General features: G+C 38.9%; 1 protein-coding gene across 6 annotated transcripts in view; it reads right to left on the bottom strand.

Moving 5' to 3' along the window:
* The window catches only part of POU2F1 (POU class 2 homeobox 1), a 261,573-nt gene that overhangs the window by 52,842 nt on the left and 186,872 nt on the right, over nucleotides 1-21,859 (bottom strand). For 4 of the 6 annotated variants that reach the window (XM_049881124.1, XM_049881126.1, XM_049881123.1 and 1 more), the window contains exons 4-7: nucleotides 11,285-11,338; nucleotides 9,195-9,314; nucleotides 7,114-7,302; nucleotides 4,316-4,442 (exon numbers count right to left, since the gene is read on the bottom strand). In XM_049881124.1, the coding sequence (XP_049737081.1) occupies nucleotides 4,316-4,442; nucleotides 7,114-7,302; nucleotides 9,195-9,314; nucleotides 11,285-11,338 (490 nt within the window). The remainder of the gene's footprint in view (nucleotides 1-4,315; nucleotides 4,443-7,113; nucleotides 7,303-9,194; nucleotides 9,315-11,284; nucleotides 11,339-21,859) is intronic. The other 2 variants (XM_049881127.1, XM_049881128.1) reach the window with 2 other exon arrangements.

Here is a 21,859-nt window from a genome sequence, read left to right as displayed (position 1 = left end):
AAAGGGAAGAGGCTCCAGATATGTAAGCATTACTGAAAAAGAAGAACAAAGTGGGAAGCCTCACAATACCTGATTTTAGAACCTATTGTACCACCACAGTAGACAAAACAGCCTGGTACTGGTACAACAGACACATGGACCAATGGAACAGAATTGAGAATACAGACATAAATTTATCCACCTATAAGCAGCTGATATTTGACAAAGGCCCAAAGTCACTTAAACGGGGAAAAGACAGTCTCTTTAACAAATGGTGCTGGCATAACTGGATATCCATCTGCAAAAAAAAAAAAAAAAAAAAAGAAACAAGACCATACCTCACACTGTGCACAAAAACTAACTCAAAATGGATCAAAGACCTAAATATAAAATCTAAAACAATAAAGATCATGGAAGAAAAAAGAGGGACAATGCTAGGAGCCCTAATACATAATATAAAACATTATTAACAATACACAAACACCAGAAGAAAAATTAGATAACTGAGAGCTCCAAAAAAATCACTTATGCTCCTCAAAAGACTTCACCAAAAAAGTAAAAAAAACAACCTACAGACTGGGAAAAAATTTGGGCTACGACAAATCCAATCAGGGTCTAAAACCCAGTGCCGTCGAGTCGATTCCGACTCATAGCAACTCTATAGGACAGAGTAGAACTGCCCCATAGAGTTTCCAAGGAGCGCCTGGCAGATTCGAACTGCCGACCCTTTGGTTAGCAGCTGTAGCACTTAACCACTACTCTACCAGGGTTTCCCAATCAGGGTCTAATCTCTAAAATCTACAAGATACTGCAAAATCTCAGCAACCAAAATATAAATAACCCAATTAAAAAATGGGCAAAGGCTATGAACAGGCACTTCACCAAAGAAGACATTCAGGTGGCTAACAGATACAGGAGGAAATGCTCGCAATCATTAGCCATTAAGAGAAATGCAGATCAAAATTACTATGAGATACCATCTTACCCCAACAAGGCTGGCATTAACCCAAACAACACAGAATAATAAATGTTGGAGAGGTTGTGTAGAGACTGGAACACTTATACAAAGCTGGTAGGAACGTAAAGTGGTACAACCACTTTGGGAATCAATTTGGCACTTCTTTAAAACGCTAGAAATAGAACTACCTTACAATCCAGCAATCCCACTCCTTGGGATATATCCTAGAGAAATAAGAGGCCTCACACAAATAAACATATGCACGCCCATGTTCAATGCAGCACTGTTCACAATAGCAAAAAGATGGAAACAACCTAGGTGCCCATCAACTGATGAGTGGATAAAACAAATTACTGTATATTCACACTATGGAATACCACACAACGATAAAGAACAATGATGACGAATCCAAGAAACATCTCCCAACATGGATGAATCTTGAATGCATTATCCTGAGTGAAATTAGTCACAAAAGGACGAATATTGTATGAAACCACTATTATAAGAACTCAACAAAAGGTTTAAACAGAGAAGGAAACATTCTTTGATGGTTACAGAAGGCGGGGAGGGATGGAGAGGAGTATTCACTAACTAGATAGCATATAAGGATTACCTTAGGTGAAGGGAAGGACAACATATAATAGAGGGGAAGTCAGCACAACTGGACTAAACCAAAAGCTAAGAAGTTTCCTGAATAGAACCAAACACTTCCAGGGACAGAGTAGCAGGGGTGGGGGTCTGGGGACTATGGTTTCAGGGGATGTCTAGGTCAACTGGCATAAACAAAGTTTATTAAGAAAATGTTCTGTATCCCACTTTGGGGAGTGGTGTCCGAGGTCTTAAAAGCTAGGGAGAGGCCATCTAAGATAAATCAATTGGTTCCAACCCACCTAGAGCAAAGGAGAATAAAGAACACCAAAGAATCAAGGAAAATACTGGCTCAAGAGACAGAAAGGGCCGCATAAACCAGAGACTCCATCAGCCTGAGACAAGAGGAACTAGATGGTGCCCGGCTACCACCAATGACTTCCCTAACAGGGAACACAACAGAGAGTTCCTGACGGAGCAGCAGAAATGTGGGGTGCAGAACTCAAATTCTAGGAAAACGACCAGACTTAACGGTCTGACTGAGACTGGAGGGACCCTGGAAGACATGGCCCCAAGGGTCTCTGTTAACCCAGGACTAAAACCAATCCCAAAGACAACTCTTCAGACAAAGATTAGACTGGACTGTAAGACATAAAATGGTAACTCGTGAAGAGTGTGCTTCTTAGTTCAAGTAGATAAACACAGGACTAAATGGGCAGTTCCTGTCTGGAAGGCTAGATGAGAAGGCAGAAAGGGACAGGAGCTGGTTGAATGGACACCGGAAATCCAGGGTGGAAAGGAGGAGTGTGCTGTCACATTACAGGGAGAGCAACTAGGGTCACATGACAATGTGTGTATAAATTTTTGTATGAGAAACTAACCTAAACCGTAAACTTTCATTTAAAGCACATTTAAAAAAAGAAAAAAAGGTTTGGGGCAAGGGGAAGGTTAAGAACTTCCAATTTCCTTTGCAAATACCTAAAACTCAGAATGAATAATCATTCTTTATAACTATCTTACTTTGAGCTTTACTTTTTTAGTTCACTAAATAAGATGAGGTCCCAGATTTGAAAAACGAAAGACGATGCTCTTGGATTTGATGGAAAAAAAAAAAGAAGGCAATCTCATTCAATCTTAAGGTTTTCACAATTACCAAACCTAAGAGACACAATTCGGCTTTGATTTTTCTAACTCTCTCTGGCCTAGATCACCCTCTTCTTCCCTCTTGGAATTCTCTTGACTCTTCTAATGCAACACGGTTTTCCTGTACAACCCCATAAACCCTCAGAGTTTCTTAAAAACACAGGAATTACTTAGAGGCTTCTTCCCTGTTGTTCATCAAAGATAACTGGCCTCCAGGTCCTGTCAATCCACCTGCTTACTTTCCCAATCATCTTCCTTTTCCATCCCCATGTCCCCAGTTCACCTCCTATTAAAACTTCAATAGGACTGTGGCAATTTTCCCCTAACCAGTGGTACTCTTTCTATTTGTACCCATTCTAATTTTTCTTCCCCAGCTCTTCAGTATGAGCTCTCTTACATACAAATTTGAAAAGGTCCTTTTTCTACTTAAACCTTCTGTGGTTTCTTGTCATCTGCAGAAGACTGCCTTAGTATCATATTGGCATTCACTTCAGAATCCAAAAAGTGCTTGTTGGAATTTTTGGAGTGGGGTTCAGGGACCTACTTCTCTAATTTCTCAAGTGAGTACACTGAACTCTGGGGGAACCACTAAGCTGCAGGATTTAAGGTCAAACTCTTGGAAACTTCATGTAAGATTCTTTAATAATCTGCTCCCTGCCAATCTTTCCAGCCTCAAATTTCACTATTCCCTTTACATGCAACTTCTGCACGAGTTGTAAGGCATTCTACTTCTCCAAACACAGCTTATTGACTTTCTTCCACGTCTCCTGGCTTTGCAGCTGCTGTTCCCTTTTCTAAGACTGACGTTCTTTCCTTTATAAACCTATGAATGTACTCCCAGAATTCCCTGTGAGGCCTCTCTGATGGTAAAGGCACAGGGGCCTCTGCAGGCCTCTCGCAGCATTCTCTGTGTACTAAGTCTAACTTCTAACAGCTCTGTCTCCTGCCACTAAATGGTGAGCTCTGTGAAGGTTACAACATCTTTGAATCTCAAGCATATGCTGGAATAGGTATTTACACAACCGAAGATTTTAGAATGAATGATCAAGGAAAAAAAAAGGCTAAAAAACAGAAATAATGAGGTATTGGTAGAGTTGCACTAATGTTCCTTGGGCTGAAGCTTGATACCCTGTTACCCTCCCTACTGATTACATTAACCAACCTGACAAACGTTATCATACTTTATATATTATTGATACAGAAATTACACACCAATATTTAGCACCACAAGCCTTTGAAGATATTTTTAATAACGCAAAAATTTTTAGTCTAACAGTATCTCTCCTTTGAAACTTAAAACAAGTGATCATTAGCAGCATATATGTTCAAGGCTCAGTCCACAGTCTTTGAATATATTCCTATGAAGAACTACCGAACACCAGAGGCAATTTATCCAGTTTACGCCCAGCATGTCAAATGATTTCATCTTCCTCAGTGATTAAACAGATGAACGGCAGAGAAAGTTGATCTTCAATAATGTGGTATTACTAAGCAAAAAAATTTTTTTCTTATCATGAATATTGATAGTGGTAGTTTAAAATTAAATTAAAAAAAACCCCGTTCTAATGGCCATTTGGGGGCCAGAACGAGAGAAGCCGGGGCTGGAGCCCCGGTGCAGCAACAGACAAGCTCCCGGGAGGAACTCACCCTGCTGGCCCTGGGGCGTCTGTGAGATGATAAACTGCGCTGGCTGCAGGTTGGTGGTTGGATGCACCAGCACAAACTGCTGCAGGTTGAGATTCTGCTGCTGAAGCTGTTGCAGCTGTTGCAGATCCTAAAAAATTAGAATTAAAACACTGGTTGGAGATTCTGAAATAAAAGCTCGCTTAACGGTAAGACTCCCGGCTGATAAGCTGTATCACGTCCAACTAAAGAAGGGTCAGAATTTAACATTGTTTCACCCATCCAAATGGGGTGTGTTGTAAGTGTGTCCCACACAGTGTGTGGGGAAACCTGGAGCCTCTGCAAGGGGCTTACTATTTTTGTGGGCATGGATTAGGTAAGGGCTTACTCTACCCCCACTTTTCAACAGTTACAGTCATCTCAGAGCCCATCATTACAGCTGGGTTTTTTTTTTTTAAACATATACAGACAAATATGGGTTTAAAAAATCAAGTGAGAAAAGCATATGCTGAATTTCAAAATACTTCATTTTTCTCTTACTATGTAAAAATTGAGTGTTATGTCTGAATTTGCATCAATAAAAACATTTATTAAAATTCATAAAATTTGACACCAGTTTATCTAACTGAACTGAGAAATCAGTGTAAAAAAATTTTTTTAAAGAAAAATAGCTAGCCATATAGAAAATCTGATCCATAACATAACAGCACCTTATACTAACATAACAGCACCTTATACCAGCATAGTGCTTTATAAGTCTCAAAGTGCTTTCATGTACATTAACTCATTGCTGCTAAATCGATTCTGACTCATTGTGATCCTATAGGACAGAGTAGAACGGCCCCATAGGTTTTCCAAGGAGCGCCTGGTGGATTTGAACTGCCAATCTTTTGGTTAGCAGCTGCAGCTCTTAACCACTAGGCTACCAGGGTTTCCAAAAAGAAACCTGCTGCCATCAAGTGGATTCTGTCTCATAGCGACCCTATAGGACAGGGCAGAACTGCTCCATATGGTTTCCAAAGAGCAACTGGTGGATTTGAACTGCTGGCCTTTTGGTTAGCAGCCACAGCACACCACAGCTCTTAGCCACTGTGTCGCCAGGCACTACAAACATTTATTTGGTGATAAAGAAAGTTGCCAAAATCAAAACATAACCTTGATAAAGTTTGTATATGACAGTCATAAAGGTCAGGCTGATATCTACTCTTTACCCTTATGGTTAACTACTTGCTAACTTTATCACGCTTGGTAGAGGGTCAGCGAAAAAGAGAAAGACCCTTAATGAGATGGACTGACACAGTGGCTGCAACAATGGGCTCAAAGTGTAACAACAATTGTAAGGACGGCACAGGACCAGGCAGTGTTTCGTTCTGTTGTACGTAGGGTCTCTGAGTCGGAACCGACTCCACGGCACCTAGCAACAACAATGAGGTTAACTACAGGTAGCCCCTGACTTACGACATATTGGAGTTACGAGGAGCTGCACTCACGGGCGTCTTTTTTTTTTTGTATATCTTATTGTTTATATGTACTACATGCAATGTTGCAGCACACAATTTGCTGATGTGATCATTCTCATGCCAACCTCCCCAAAACAAATGAAGATCGGATTTATAAACATAGCAACAATTAAAAGCAGTAATAATGAACACATAATTAAAAATGAGGTATTCAACTTATGTCAGAACTGACTTAGGACAGGGTCATCTGAACAGAAATCCGTCATAAGTCAGGGACTACCTGACATTCCTTTTGAGTGTCTAGTCAAATTCTTGCTACAATTTAAATCCTTTTCTTTTTTTAATGAGTTCTCTCTGGGTGGTATAAAGACAATTGTCCAGCACTAGAGTCATAACGACCCTTCATATATTTTACTGATATGACTACTTACACCTTTTTTCCTCTCCTTGAGATAAATGATCTCATTTGCCTTTCCTTCTTAGTTCTACTGTCTATGCCTCCTAGATAATTTTTATTATCTCTGGACACTTTGGGCTAAAACACAGCATTTTAATACTGTTCTGCACAATGTTAAACATTCCACAGCAGAAAGATGCATCCCCATCTCTCACATACACATGGTGACAAGACATTCTCCTCACTTACCAACATGGTTAGGTTCCAGGGACCAGGCTGTTATGCGAAATCAGTGTTATACCAAGATGGAGGATGACCACATCAGATCACAAGATGGAGGATGACCACACATCATTACATAACTGCTAAGTTATATCATTACTTAACTGCCAGATTACATCATTAAATAACTGCCAAACCACTGAGAATCATGGTCCGGCCAAGCTGACACAAAGCCTTAACTATCACAGCCAGCGTTACTCTCACTTTGCACCTTGGTGTTCATTACTGCCAGAGGTATGTCATGAATGCACAAAATGGCTGGATAGCAGATTTTTTTTACTATTGTCGTAAATGCAAAACGTCCGATAATGGGATGTCAGTAAGTGAGAAGGTGTATTCACTGCAGAGCACGTGAAAGAACTTAAGCCTGCCGTAATTAGGTAATTAAAATAAACACGGTACTCCCTTGCTTCAGAATCATGCCAGCTAATTATTCAAGAACTGTCACTTAATATAAACAAGTCATTCAAATAATCAGCTATGTGTTTGTAAAATCAACTCAAATCAGCAAACAAATGCATTATTTCTAGTTATGCAATAAGGAAGGGTACCACTTAGCTACTGATCTAGAAGTCCTCAGGCTTCTAAGGACCCATGCTAACAATGAGAAAATAAACTCGATATTAAAGGAAATCTGCCATTTTACTTCTCACCTCCTGCCCCGCCTTCAGTTACTCACTTACCTGTGCGATCTGTATGGGCTGAGACAGAGGGATCTGCGTCATGGGCGTGGCGGCGGAGGCTGAGATGGTGGCGCCAGCAGCGCTGTGCTGTTGGCTGGCGGAATGCTGCTGGACTGCAGCAGCCAGCAGCTGAGCCTGGGCCTGGGCCTGCTGTAGTAGTAACTGTTGCTGGGCTGGCGTCAAAGTAAGCTAAACAAAATCAGGACAAATATTTGGAAAGGGCTGCAAGAGAAGGGTCCCCAACACTACAAGTCAAACTGCTTTGAAATAGGAACTCGAGTGGTATTAAGCCCAAGCTCAGATGGTCAGCACGTGTCTAAGACATTCAACAGTGATCAAGCTATCGCTACTAGGAGACATTTAAATTGAAATGGTGGACCCACACTGGACGTTGGAAAGAATCATTCAAGCTTGTTGAGGGCCCTAGGGTTCAGGACAAAAGGTAATTAACTAGTAAGAAAAAAAAAGAATCAATGCTGACAGGATATGAAAAGAAATTTACCCCCAACAGAACAGCAAATGATTAGCCAGATGAATGAGGAACAAGGATGCTGGACATGCCCACAGAAAGAAGCGATAAGGACCAGCTGCTTCCCATTAGCAAGAATCCCTGCCATATTCCATCGTTTCCATTATGTCCTAAGATATAGTTAAGGAGCCCCATTTGTTTCTTTTCCAAGTCTCCCTCCAGCCCCCTCCCAACACACTCTTTTCTGTGATTGAAAGGACTGAGTCTGCAACTTCACAACCCCTTTCCAACATACTATCTCTGTGAAACAGGTGATGGAAGCCTCTCTTCACATGCAAATAACTCCTAAAGCCCAGGTTTAACAGAAGAGCCCTCCACAGAAACTAGGAATCCCAAATGCCTCCTAACTGTTGCAGACACTAGGCACAAAAAACAGAACCCTAAGAATAAAATAGGAAATGTATTTACAGCAGCCTTAAACTCGCTTTTGTAAGTTATTTCAAACACACTCAAATCAAAGACATAACTGTGCTCCACCATTCTTTTTGTGACATGTTCTGATAAAAACAAAACCAAAAAACCGTAATATTCTGAAGCGCATGCACTGCCAATTAGGGGCACAGCCCTCCTTTTAAAAGGGTCCAACAAGATCTGTAGCTTCAAGATCAAACCATTCAAATGTGCGATATCCTTCAACATATATATTTTATGTAACATATATACAAATATTAGTCTCTACTCATTTTTTTTTGATAGGATTTTGTAACAATCTGCAACAATTCTTAAAAGAGGCTTCTACTGCCAAAACACACTTAACCGAAAAAAAAATAGAAAATTCTGAGGGTTGATGTAATATGAATGGAATAAAAGCACTCTTCCTTACCACTCCTCTATACCTCCTCCCACAATATCATTTAATAGACAAATTCTCAACATTAGAAAAATCTATGGCATAGTGTCATAGGCCACAGACAGTTGAAAAGTTAAAAGCTTAATGTATTCACACAGGCTAAGTTATTATCAATACTAATGACAAATCGAATGCTGTATGTCAAGCACTGCTTTATGAACTTACATGTATTATCTCTCTTAATGTTATGACAACGTTGTGAGGTAGGTATTATTAACACGTCCATTTAACAGACAGGAAAACTGAGGTCACACAGCAAGCTGCAGACGCAGGATATGAGACCAGAGGCTTCATTTCAGAACACTACACAGTAAATTAAAAAAAATGTTTTCCTTTTGTAGGAACTAATCTGTTTTTTAACTCCACCTTCTTGCAGTGATGTACTAACGACAATCTGACTGCTGCCATTTCATCACTGTAATGGTCTCAACCAAAGGACAATGATTTCATTGCATGACGAAGCAATGGCTGAAATGTGTGCGCAAAAAGTCCTTTGTTTATCCAAAGCATCTGTAGACAGATGACACCTTGAAAAATTCTGACGGAGATAATTCCTCCTTCAGAGCTGCCTACAGTACAGAAAGTTCCTTAAAGACACACTAGTGCCACGCATAGCCACGTTACTGTCTATTATGGTGAACGATCCTAATGGCAGCGCTGACACAGAGAAAGTCTATTACGATTCTCTCAGTGAGAACTTACCCCAGTTATCTGCCCTCCAGCCAGCATAAGCTGGGTCTGGGGGATGGCTGCCTGCACTGAAGGCTGTTGGGAAGGCTGGCTTGGCTGCTGTGAATCCCCCGAGTCTTCATTAGATTTAGACTGGAGGGGCAGGGGTGGGGTAGGGGAGAGGGTAAGAGATTCCAAATAACTGATTAAAAGAAATGTACTTATAATTCCATATTTTAAGAGTCATTTAAAACATGGGCTTAGGCACGTTCAGCCATGAATTTTTCCAGTTTTGTTCTTTGCTTTTCTTGTAAGTCTTATATCTTCCTAGAAATATGAAGATCTTTAGACTTTTTGTTCCAATGAAATGAAAGTTGCAATTATAATTTTTAAGAAGAAAAAAATAACGCAGTCCTTCATAAATCAACAGAATTACTCACAACCCCCAATCCTCAACTGTGAAAATAAGGAGCAAAGGGAAGAACATATTTTCGGTCCATCTCTACATCAGGCCCTCCACACCAACATTTTCACAGGTATCTGGAAGTATGTCTGAAACTTCTTCACGTCACCACACTGATTACGTGACCTACACAACTTATCATCATCTAATATTTTAAAGAACGGTAAATTTAGCACCTCCTATGAAAAACACAAACTTAAGAGAAAATGCTGCAGTCAAGAGGGAGAGAGAACATACCTCTGAAAAGGGCACTTAGAGAAAAATTTTATGGTAATTAAAACTGGTTATGCAGAGCATTAAAATTCTGCATAGATTTGCATATTCTCCACCACCTGTTTTGGGGACTGCAGCAAGGCTAATTAACATAAAGGCTCTGATTAATTCTGCCAGTCACTGAGAGATAATTACAGTGCAGGACTGTAAACATTCTGCACTGGAGATAGAGCCTGTTTGCCAACATCTCTCTAAGGGATGAAAGTTTGCCATGGCAACCAAGGCAATTTCCCACCTCCTCTCCCTCAAAAAGGAAGGTCACATTATCGCCTTTTCTTTCCCCTCCTTGTTTCCATGTGTTACTAGGGCCATATCCCATTGGGTTTCATGGAATGCTCAACCCAAGGTCTTTAGTCATTAGCAACACTGAAATCAATCCTCCAGAATACTGTTTTCCCACTTGATTGTTAGTTACCTAAACACTATAATGAAAGGAAGCAGCAGGTTGATTGAAACGTTATGGAGTAATGCATAACACTTGAACTTTGCATGTTTTGCCATATGGCTTGAAGAAGCAAAGCAGCCAGATTTAAGTCTTGTTTTAAAATTCTGACTGTATGAAGCTCAACGATGTGAATAAGCAGATTTAACTATAGTTCTTAGAACCCTAAGATTTTAGGAGACAGAGGAACCCTGGCAGCCTTTTACATTTCCCCAATTATTAGAGATAACAACTGGGCCCCAAGAGGTCAAGTGACTTGTCAAAGGTTACACAGCTAGTTAGTGGCAGAATGAGAATTCAAATCAAAGACCCCTGTGTCTCTCAGTCCACTGCTCTTTCCTCTGTAATATGTTTCCCTAAAGGAGCCCTAGTGGTGCAGTGGTTAAAGCACTCATCTGCCAAACAAAAGGCTGGCAGTTTGAATCCGCCAGCCCCTCTGTGGGAGAAAGATGTGGCGGTCTCCTTCCTTAAAGATTACAGCCTTGGAACCCTACGGGGCAGTTCTACTCTGGGATCACTATGGTCACTATCAGTTGGAATCAACTCAAGGTTTTCTTTTTTTTTTTTTTAATGTTTCTCTAAAACATTGATAGAAGCACCTACAAAAGACATCTGGAAACTAAATGGCATTTAAGAAATTATTCTGCTTTGTGTTTAGGTATGTTTTAGCTGCATAACTTAGCAACATTTTTACTGCACTTATAAAACTTTGAAAGTTGACTTTTTCTGTCCACCTTTAGTTCATATATAGTAGCAGAATATAAAGCCGATTTTCATTAATGGCAATGATTACAATTATTTGGATCCCTATGAGATTCCATAATACAAAGATAATATTTCTAAGAATTATCTATCTTAAAATTATTGCATGCTCATTATAGAAAATTAGAAACATACAGAAAAAAATTAACATAAAACCAACCCTAATCCCACATCCCAGCTTACCTGTACATTTAAAGACTGAGCAGCAGCCTGTAAACTTGTTCCAGCAAGCTGGACCTATAAATAAAGTAACGAGGGGAAGTTCTAGTCTCAATACTGTTGACATTCATCACTAGAGGTTGTCATCAACAATTATTTCAAGATCCTCTACTACCTGTACTTCAGTGAGCTAGAATCTAAGAATACAAGAGGTATATCTTGTGGGGTAAAAGTCTGCTGAGGAACAGGATACTGTAGTCTTGAAGTATCTCCTCATGAATTATTTCTTAATTACATGGAGAAAAAAGCTACCTTTATAGTACACAAATCTGGTGAACACTACCTTAAGCAAATGATCAAACTTAACCTCACAATAATGGGATGAGGCAATTTGGTATGCCTTTAGATCTGATGCACTGAGAGAGACTCGGTTCACTCCTATACTATTCCTGTCAAAAATGGCTAACTAGAATCCAGTCGTGAGGAAACAATCAAACAAACCAAAATAAAGAACAGTCTACACAACAGCTAACCTCTGCTCTTCAAAAGTGTCACTACCATGAAACCAAAGATAGATGGAGGAATTGTTCTGGATTAAAGAAGACAAAGACATGACAACTAAATGCAAGGTGTGAACTGGCTGTGTATCAGAAAAAATGATGGACCATACATTGAATAATAATATTGTATCAATGCTAAATTTCTGAAACTTGAAAATTATACTTAAGTTTTACAAGAGAATATTGTATCCAGGAAACAAATGCTGAAGTATTTAGAAGTGAAAGGTAATAATATCTATAACTTACTCTCAAGTGACATACATACAGACATAAAGCAAACGCAGTAAAATAGCAACAATGCGTAATTTGAGGTGAAGGGTTTTCAGTTGAACATTGTTCTATTGTTGCAACTTTACGGTGGATTTTAAAGTTTTCAGAATGAAAAGTAAAAAATAAAAAATGATGTTCCCTCTAGAATATTCCTTTATTGCCCTATTTGCTTAGCTCCCAACATCCTTTAAGACCTAGTTCAAAAATCAACTCTCATGGGACAATTAGAAAAGGTGTAACATACGCACAGTGGGAATACCACAAAGAGAAGAGAGAAAGGAACAGAAGAAATATTTGAAGTAATAATGACTAAGCATTTCCCAAAATTAAAGACAAATCCAGGAAGATCAAAGAATATCAAGCAGAAAAAACACCAAAAAATATACATCTAGATGTATTGTGTTCAAACTGCAAAAAATCAAAGACAAAGAAAATATAGAAAGTAGTGGGAGGCCCTACCCAACCAGGAACAAAGAATTACAGTAGACTTCTCTTCAGAAACCAGGCAAGCCAAAGAAAAAGTTGAGTGAACAATTTAAAGTATTAAAAGGAAAAAATCATCAACCTAGAATTCTGTACTCAGCAAAAGTATCCTATAAAGGTGAAGGAAGAAAATAAGACTTTATCAGGCAAACAAAAATTGAGGGAGTTGTTGCCAGTAAGAAATGTAGAAGATGTTCTTCACAAAGAAGGAAAATGGTGTAGGTTAGAAGCTTGGATCTACATAAATAAAGGCACAGGATTAGAGAAGAAATAAATAAAGATAAAATCTTTTTTTCTTATTTTAATCTAACATAAAACTGTTCAAAATAATAATAGCAACAGTGTATTCAGTGATTATAAGTAAAATGAATTACACCAATGTTTTAAGGGATTAAAAAAAAAAATCCCTGAGGGACTGAATTGCTGGGCTGAGGGCTGTGTGGAGGGACCATGGTCTCAGGGAACATCTAGCTCAATTGGTACAACACAGTTTATAAAGAAAACGTTCTACATTCTACTTTGGTGAGCAGCGACAGGGGTCTTAAAAGCTTGTGAGTGGCCATCTAAGTTACTCTACTGGTCTCACCCCTTCGGGAGGCAAGGGAGAATAAAGAAAACTAAAGACACAAAGGAAAGATTAGTCCAGAGGACTAATGGACCACATCTACCATAGCCTTCACCAGGCTGAGTCCAGGACAACTAGATGGTGCCTGACTACCACTGACTGCTCTGACAGGGATCATAGCAGAGGGTCCCAGACAGAGCTGGACAATAATGTAGAACAAAATTGTAACTCAAAAAGAAAGACCAGGCTTTCTGGCCTGACAGAGACTGGAGAAACCCTAAGAGTATGGCCCCCAGACACCCTTTCAGCTCAGTAATGAAGTCACTCCTGAGGTTCACCCTTCAGTCAAAGATTAGATAGGCCCATAAAACAAAATAAGACTAAAGGGGCACACCAGCCCAGGGGCAAGGACTGGAAGGTAGGAGGGAATAGGAAAGCTGGTAATAGAGAACCCCAGGTTGAGAAGGGAGAGTGTTGGCACATCATGGGGTTATTAACCAATGTCATAAAACTATATGTGTACTGTTTAATGAGAAGCTAGTTTATTCTGTAAACCTTCACCTAAAGCACAATTTAAAAAAAAAAAAAAGAGAGAGAAAATGGAATCACATAAAACTAGGGAAGGCAAAAAGGGTGGAGGACAAAAAAGTAACAATGAACAAGGGTAACAAATAGGAAATATTTATTTAACAATAAGGCAGATATCACTCTAACTATATTAATGATCATTATGAATTTAAATGTGAAATGAGCTACACCAATTAAAAGAAAGAGACCATCAGAATGGATAAAAAAACAAAACCCAACTATATATTATCTACAGATAACATAAAAGACACAGATAGATTAAAAGTAAAGGGATGGAGAGTCAAGATCCAGACCTGGAGTACAAAATAGCGGAGCAGGATGCTCTGGATATTGGTCCATAAAACAGACACACACATACACACTCTCTCTCTCACACTCACTCACTCACTGTAAACGGCAATTGAAACTGACTATTTTGGAACTCTAGAACCTTACTGAACACTTAAGACAACCAGGGAGCAACTGAAGGCACAAGCTGCTGATCTTTCCCAGCTGAGCCACATATGACAACTGAGAACCATCCCCCATTCCTCAGCCCCATGTCAGTGGTGGGGACAGTGGCCTGTGTTCCCAGAGTGGCTGGCTGTGGCTATGGCAGACAGTTGGGGCCCTGTCATCCAAGGATTCTGATGAATAGTTTGTAAAGTTGGGCTGGTCTGGCAATGCCATGAGGGGCAGGTGCAGACCACTGCAGTAGTTTTGGTCCTCTCATAGTAGTGACTTCTCCTTGGTGGCAGAAAATTGAAAGGTCAAGGTGCCATTATTCCCCTCCCCCAGCCTCCCTTCTCTTTTCTGGTGAATTCTGTCAGGATATTGACTGACTACAAAGATAACCAAATTAGAACATAGATTTTATAAAAACACCTTGGAATGTCACTAATCAGTTGACTGCAGCCTTTACAAAGAAATAATAGCAAACCCTGAGGAGCTGAAGAATCAAAATATTTTCTATTTTTTGTTTTGTCTTTTCCCTGGTGTACAAGGAAATTTTCTTTGTAACGTTAGTTGGCCATGGTCTGAGCGACACAATCCTCGGTGTAAACTCACATTTGGACTACATTCTTTTCAAAAACAGGAGAAGTTGCTCAGCAGACAGACTCTCAGAGCCTTCAACAATTCAAATAAACAAACAAAATAAATAAATAGCAATCCCTGGGGAAATGAAAGAATCTGAGTTCCAGAGTCACCACATTATAATCTCCAAATATCCCAGTTTCAACAAAAAATCAGAAAGCATACAAAGAAACCAGAAAGTATGGCCCAATCAAAAAAAAAACAAGAGACAGAAATCAGCACTAAAGAATCCTGGATAATGGACAGATTGTTGGTATTATTAGTTGCTCTCGAGTCAATTTTGACTTTAAAACTACAATACGCTCAAAGGACCAAGGAAAACATGGACAATGAAACAAAACTGGGAAAACAGCATAGGAACAAAATGAGAATTTCAATAAAAAGACAGAAACTACAAAAAAGAACCAAACAGAAACACCGGAACTGAAAAATACAATAAACAAAATGAAAAGTTCAATAGAAAAACTCAACAGCAGATTTGAGCTTGCAAAAGAAACAATCAGTGAACTAAAGGATACCCAAAGCCACCAAAACCCACTGTTGCCAAGTCGATTCTGACTCATAGGAACCCTATAAGACAGAGTAGAACTGCCCTGCAGAGTTTTCAAGGCTGTAAATCTTTATGGAAGCCGACTGCAACATCATTTTCCTGCAGAGCGGATTGTGGGTTCGAACTGCTGACCTTTTAGCTAGCACTGAACACTTTAACCACTGTGCCACTAGAGCTCCTGAACTAAACGACAAGGCAATTGAAATTATTGAGTATGAAGTGTAACAAGCGAAAAGGATAAAGAAAACTTAGCAAAAACCTACTGGAATTGAAAGAGACCATTAGGCAAACCAACATATGCATCCTGGGAATCCCAGAAGAGGGGAAAAAGGGACAAAAAGAATATACGAAGAAATAATGACAGAAAATTTACCAGATTTGATGAAGTAAATCAATCTACAAATCCAAGAAGCTCAACAAATTCCAAGCTAGGATAAACCCAGAAAGCCACACAGACACTTTTACAATCAAACTCTTGAAAATCAAAAATAAAGAGAGAATCTGTAAAGCAGCTTCTTGCTTGCTGCAAGTAAGAAGTGAATTATCACATAAGATTAAGCGCCAGTTTCTCAGAAACCTGTCAATACTATATCTGGCAAAACATTTCTTCAAAAACGAGGGTGAAATAAAGACAGTCTCCAGTAAACAAAAGCTGATGGAGTTTGTTATGACCAGATCTGCCCTATGTTATTGTTGTTGTTAAGTGCCGCTGAGTCAATTTTCGACTAATAGTGACCCGATGTGACAGACTAGAACTACCCATAGGGTATTCTAGGCTGTAATCTTTATGGGAGCAGATCACCAGGTCTTTTCTTTTGTGGAGTAACCTAGGTAGGTTTGAACCGCGAACTTTTCAGTTAGCAGCTAAGTGCTTAACCATTGTGTCACCAGGGCTCCTCACCTACCGTATAAGAAATGCTAATGGGAGTACTTTAGATAGAAAAGCAGCAGCTCAAGGTCATATGAAGAAAAATATCAGTAAAAATAATTTCATGGGCAAAAATAAAGACCAGTTTTATGGTATTTTTGATTTGTAACTCTAGTTGTTTCCTACCTGATTTAAAATGACAAATGTAAAAAAAATATATATATACACAAAATAAGCCCTTTGAAACAACATACTATGTTTTTATGCAAATAATGCACATGTTCTATGTTTTTTTGCCAACTGCACCCTCCCATGTGAGGTATTTTTGTAAACGTGCTATGCCAATTGATTTTTACATGTTTCTGTAAACAGAAAATGAAAGGTTAGAAAAAAATATTCTTTGCAAATAGTAGCCAAAAGACAGCTGCAGTGGCTATATTAATATCAGGCAAAATAGACTTTAAGTCAAAATCTGTTACAAGAGACAAAGAAGGACATTACATAGTGATAAAAGGGTCAATTCATCAGGAAGGTGTAACAATTATAAATATATACACACTTAACATCCAAAATATAGCAACTGACTGAACTGAAGCAAATACTGAGAGAATTGAAGGGAAAAACAGAACCAAAAAGAAACCAAACCCACTGCTGTCAAGTTGATTCTGACTGATAGCGGCCCTACGAAGGGAAAAATAGACAGTTCTAAAATAACAGTTGGAGAACTTGACAACACTTTCAATAATGGACAGAGCTTCTAGAAAGATGATCAGTAAGGAAACAGAGGATATGAATAACACTATAAACCAACTAGACTCACAGACATATATAGAACAGCCACTAAACATCAGAACACTATACATTCTTCATTCGTGCACATGGATCGTTCTCCAGGTAGACCATACGCAAGGTCACAAAACAAGTCTAAATAAATTTTAAAAGACTGAAATCATACATAGTATCTTCTCTGACCACAAGACAATGAAACTTGTATTTAATAACAGAAGCAAAACTGGAAAATACACAAATATGTGGAAATTAAACAACACACTATTAAACAATTAATGGGTCAAGGAAAGAAATCAGTTGAATGAAAAGCAAAGGCCAACATTCCAACACTTATGGATGCAACAAAGGTAGTGCTCCAAGGGAAATTTATAGCATAAAAAAAGAAAAGAAAAATCTCAAATGAATAACCTAACTTTACAATTTGAGGAACGAGAAAAAGAAGTCCAAAGTAAGCCCAATGCTACCACAAGGTAAGAGATAACAAAGATCAGAGCAGAAGGAAATGGAAAAAAAAAAAAGAATCAATGAAACTAGAAGTTGGTTCTTTGAAAAGATCAATGGACTCTTTCGCAAGAATGACAAAAAAAGAGAGAAAATGCAAATAGCTAAAATCAGAAATGAAGGTGGGGACATTATAACTGGCCCTACAGAAATAAAAAAGATCATAACAGAATACTATGAACAGTTGTATGCCAACAAATTAGATAACTTAGATGAAATCAACAAACTCCTAAAACACATAAACTATCTAAACTGACTCAAGAAAGAACAGGATATCGCAACAGACCCATAACATGTGAAGAAATTGAATCATTAAACAAAAACCTCCCAAAAGCAACAACAACAACAAAAAATCCTGGACCAGATGGGTTCATGGGGAAATTCCACCAAACATTTAAAAAAGAACTGACACCAATCCATCACTCTTCCAAAAAATAGAAGAGGTGAGAATACTTCATAATTCATTTTATAAGACCAACATTACTCTGGTATCAAAGCCAGACACATACCACAAGAAGAGAAAACTACAGACCCATATCTTTTATGAATATAGATGCAAAAATACTAACAAACTGAATCCAATACCATATTTAAAGGATTATAGACACCATGATCAAGTAGGGCTTATTCCAGGAATGAGAGATTGGTTCAACATTAGAAAATTAATCAATGTGATAAATCACATTAATAGAACAAAGGAAAAGAACCGCATGGTCATCGATGCGGAAAAGGTTACCTGACAAAATCCAACATGTTTTCATGATAAAAACATTCAACAAACTAGGAATAGAATGGAAGTTCTTCAATGTGATAAAAGACATTTATGAAAAAGCCATAGCTAACATCATAGTCAATAGAGGACTGAGAACTTTCCCCTTAAGATCAGTATCAAGATAAAGTGAAACTGCTATTCAATATTGTTCTGGAATCCCTAGAAAGAACAATAAGGCAAAAAAAGAAATGAGGTATCCTTATCAGGAAGGGATTACAACTACCCCTTTTCCCAGATGACATAATCTTATATATACAGAAGACGCCAAAGAAGCCACAAGAAAGCTACTAGAGCTAACAAATGAATTCAGCAAAGTTGCAGGGTACAAGGTCAACACACAAAAATCAGCTGGGTTTCTATACCTCAGCAATGAGTGATCTGGAAAAAAAAAAAAATTTAAGAAAACAATTCCATTTACAATAGCATCTAAAGGAATAAAATAGCTCAGCATTAATGTAAACAAGGAGGTGAAAGGTTTGTACACTGAAAACTATAAAACAGTGCAGAAAGAAATCAGAGAAGGCCTAAATAAATAAGACATCCCATGTTCATGGACTGGAAGACTCAATATTGCTAAAATGGCAGTACTACTCAATGCTATCCCTATGAAAATTCTAACATCCTTTTTTGCAGGAATGGAAAAGACAATCATCAAGTTTATACAGAATTGTAAGGGGTCACAATTAGCCAAAGCAATCTTGAAAAAGAAAAGCAAAGTGGAAGGACTCACACGTCTCACTTTAAAAATGGATTCTAAAGCTATTGTAATCAAAACAGCCTGGTACCAGTATAATGATAGACACAAAGGAATAGAGTTGGGAGCACAGAAATATGGGGCAGTTCTACTCTGTCACACTGGGTCACTGTGAGCTGGAATGGACTGGAAGGCACTCTACAACAACAGCATACCTGAAGAAGTAATCTCATTGGGAATTGGGTGCTCTTTGTTATGTTAATGAGGTCATATCAGTGTACGGTGTAAACTAAACTGAATCACTTCTGAGTTCTAAAAAGAGCATATCAGATACAGAACCAAGCACAAAGCAGTGTGGAGTGGGGGTCACATGAAGATTACCAATGAACCAATAAAGACGGGCTACAAAAGCTGAAAGAGACAAGGATCTTGAAACCAGGGGAGAGAGATCCTTCCTCTATATCCAGCACACTGAATTTGGGCTTCTAGCTTTCTGGACTGTGAGAAAATAAATTTCTGTTATTTAAAGCCACCCACTTGTGGTGTTTCTGTTACAGTGTCACACTTTATATTATTTATGTGTCTACTAAAATGGTGAACAGGTCTGCAGAGACTTGAGCCTTGATGAGGATTTAATGGTGTCAAGGTTTCAAATATAATTCTTTGGCTTACAACCCTTTGGTTTGGATGGTATTGGAGGTTCTATGATGCTGGTAATCAGCAACTAGTCCTGGAGGTCCTGGAGCTGCTGCCAGAAGAGTTGCACTCATCTTGCAATTTGGATACAATGGGGAGACACAATGGGAGCACCTAACATCTAGGTACTTCCAGGGATTGTTTAGTAAGTTTGGACCATCACAAACTTTAAGCCAGATAAAGGCGCTTAATGTGTATTAGTAGCTTGCTGAAAGTGAAGAGGACTTGAAGCACTTAACTGATGAAGATGAAAGACCACAGCCTTTGGTATGGATTATACCTCAACATAAAGAAAACAAAAATTCTCATAACAGACCAAGAAGCAACATCATGATAAACGGAGAAAATATTGAGTTTGTAGAGGATTTCCATTTTACTTGGATCCACAATCAATGCACAAGGAAGCAGCAGTCAGGGAATTAAACAATGTATTATTGCATTGGGCAAATCTGCTGCGAAGGGGCTCTTTAAAGTGTTAAAAAGCAAATATGTCACTTTGAGGACTAAGGTGTGCCTGTCCCAAGCCATGATATTTTCAATTCCCTTATATGCATGTGAAAGCTGGACAACTGATAAAGAAGACTGAAGTACTGATGTTGGCGAAGAATACGGAATATACCATGGACTTCCAGAAGAATGAACAAATCTGTCTTGGAGGAAGTATAGCCAGAGTGCTCCTTAGAAGCAAAGATGGTGAGACTTTGTCTCACATACTTTGGACATGTTTTCAGGAGGGACCAGACCCTGGGGAAGGACATCATGCTTGGTAGAGGGTCGGCGAAGAAGACAAAGACCCTCAACGCAACGGGCTGACACACTGGCTGCAACAACGGGCTCAAGCATAACAACAATTGTGAGGATGGTGCAGGGCCAGGCAGTGTTTTGTTCTGTTGTACACAGGGTTGAGTCAGAACCAACTTGATGGCACCCAACAACAACAACATACGTTACATAATTGACTACATTCTACCAAAAAATGCTATTTCTCCTAAGAAATCAGGAAAAACTATATTGGGGGCCAGAATATGTTCTTAGAAGAAAATTAACATGAAAACTTTTTTTTTTCTAGAATATAATATACTCTTAAATTCATTCTGGATATTAATTCTTTTTAATATTTTCTGTAATAGTTGCACATAGGAGTTTCTCCACTTTCAAAGATATAAACAAAGCTATGTGTCTAAGCAAAGAGACATCCACTGGGCCCCAGTGTAACCCAAGCTAACAACTATGTCTACATAGTATCCCTCTGCATTGGTCAACAAATGAATGAGCTTAAGAACAGCTTTCCAGAATTTCACCTGTTTTTAAGTACAGGAGCTTCTTTTACAGTTTATGTAGTCTGAAGAAAACACTAGAGTAATAGTATACATGTTCAGTTCACAGCAATTTAAAATAATTTGTTTTGGGGCTCCCCTCTGCCATGTCAATATGTAACCTCGGAGATTTTATGTCCACATGGGTTTTTCACTGAACCACCAACCACCATCATCAGGTACCAGTATCATTAGAGCCACTACCACCAACATTATCGCTCAGCACATTTTGAGCAGTAAGTTAGTTCTAGGATTTAACTGCAGTAGGAACCTACAGCTGCTGTCAATTCCAACTCATGGCAACCGCATGTGTGTCAGAGTAGAACTGTGCTCCATAGTAATTTCAGTGGCTGATTTTTGGAAGCAGATAACCACGCCTTTATTCTGAAGAGCCTCTGGGTGGACTCCAGCTGCCAACCTTCCAGTTAACACCTATACACGTTAACCTTTTGTACCCTGATAATCCATCTCTCAACTGTTTTCACTGTTTGCTTTCCATTTTCAATCAGCTTCCAAATCCCAAAACTTTTTGTGGAGCCAGTCTTTGCTTTTGTATTCCCTTTTCCTCTACATTATAGTGAAAATATGGATGAACAGAATCCATGACCTGTTTTAGACTCAGAAAAATATCATGTCATAAAAGGGTAATGAAGCTGAGGCAGACCTTTCTGAAACCCAAATTAGAGGGTACATAGCCAAGCAAAAGGTTCTGACTAGTTTAGAAAACTGCCCAAATCAAAACGCTTTCAAAGTGCTCTAAAGCAGGGATATGAGTTCTGAGCTCAGGGCCTTACACAGCAGGTCTCAGGCAATGGTGGCTAGACCATTTTGTATGACTCTGATACTTTATAGCCTTCACTTAGCCACTGCAAC

This window comes from Elephas maximus, chromosome 3, assembly GCF_024166365.1.
Source record: "Elephas maximus indicus isolate mEleMax1 chromosome 3, mEleMax1 primary haplotype, whole genome shotgun sequence".
NCBI classification, from domain to species: Eukaryota; Metazoa; Chordata; class Mammalia; order Proboscidea; family Elephantidae; genus Elephas; species Elephas maximus.
This window is presented reverse-complemented; position numbering and strand designations above follow the sequence as displayed.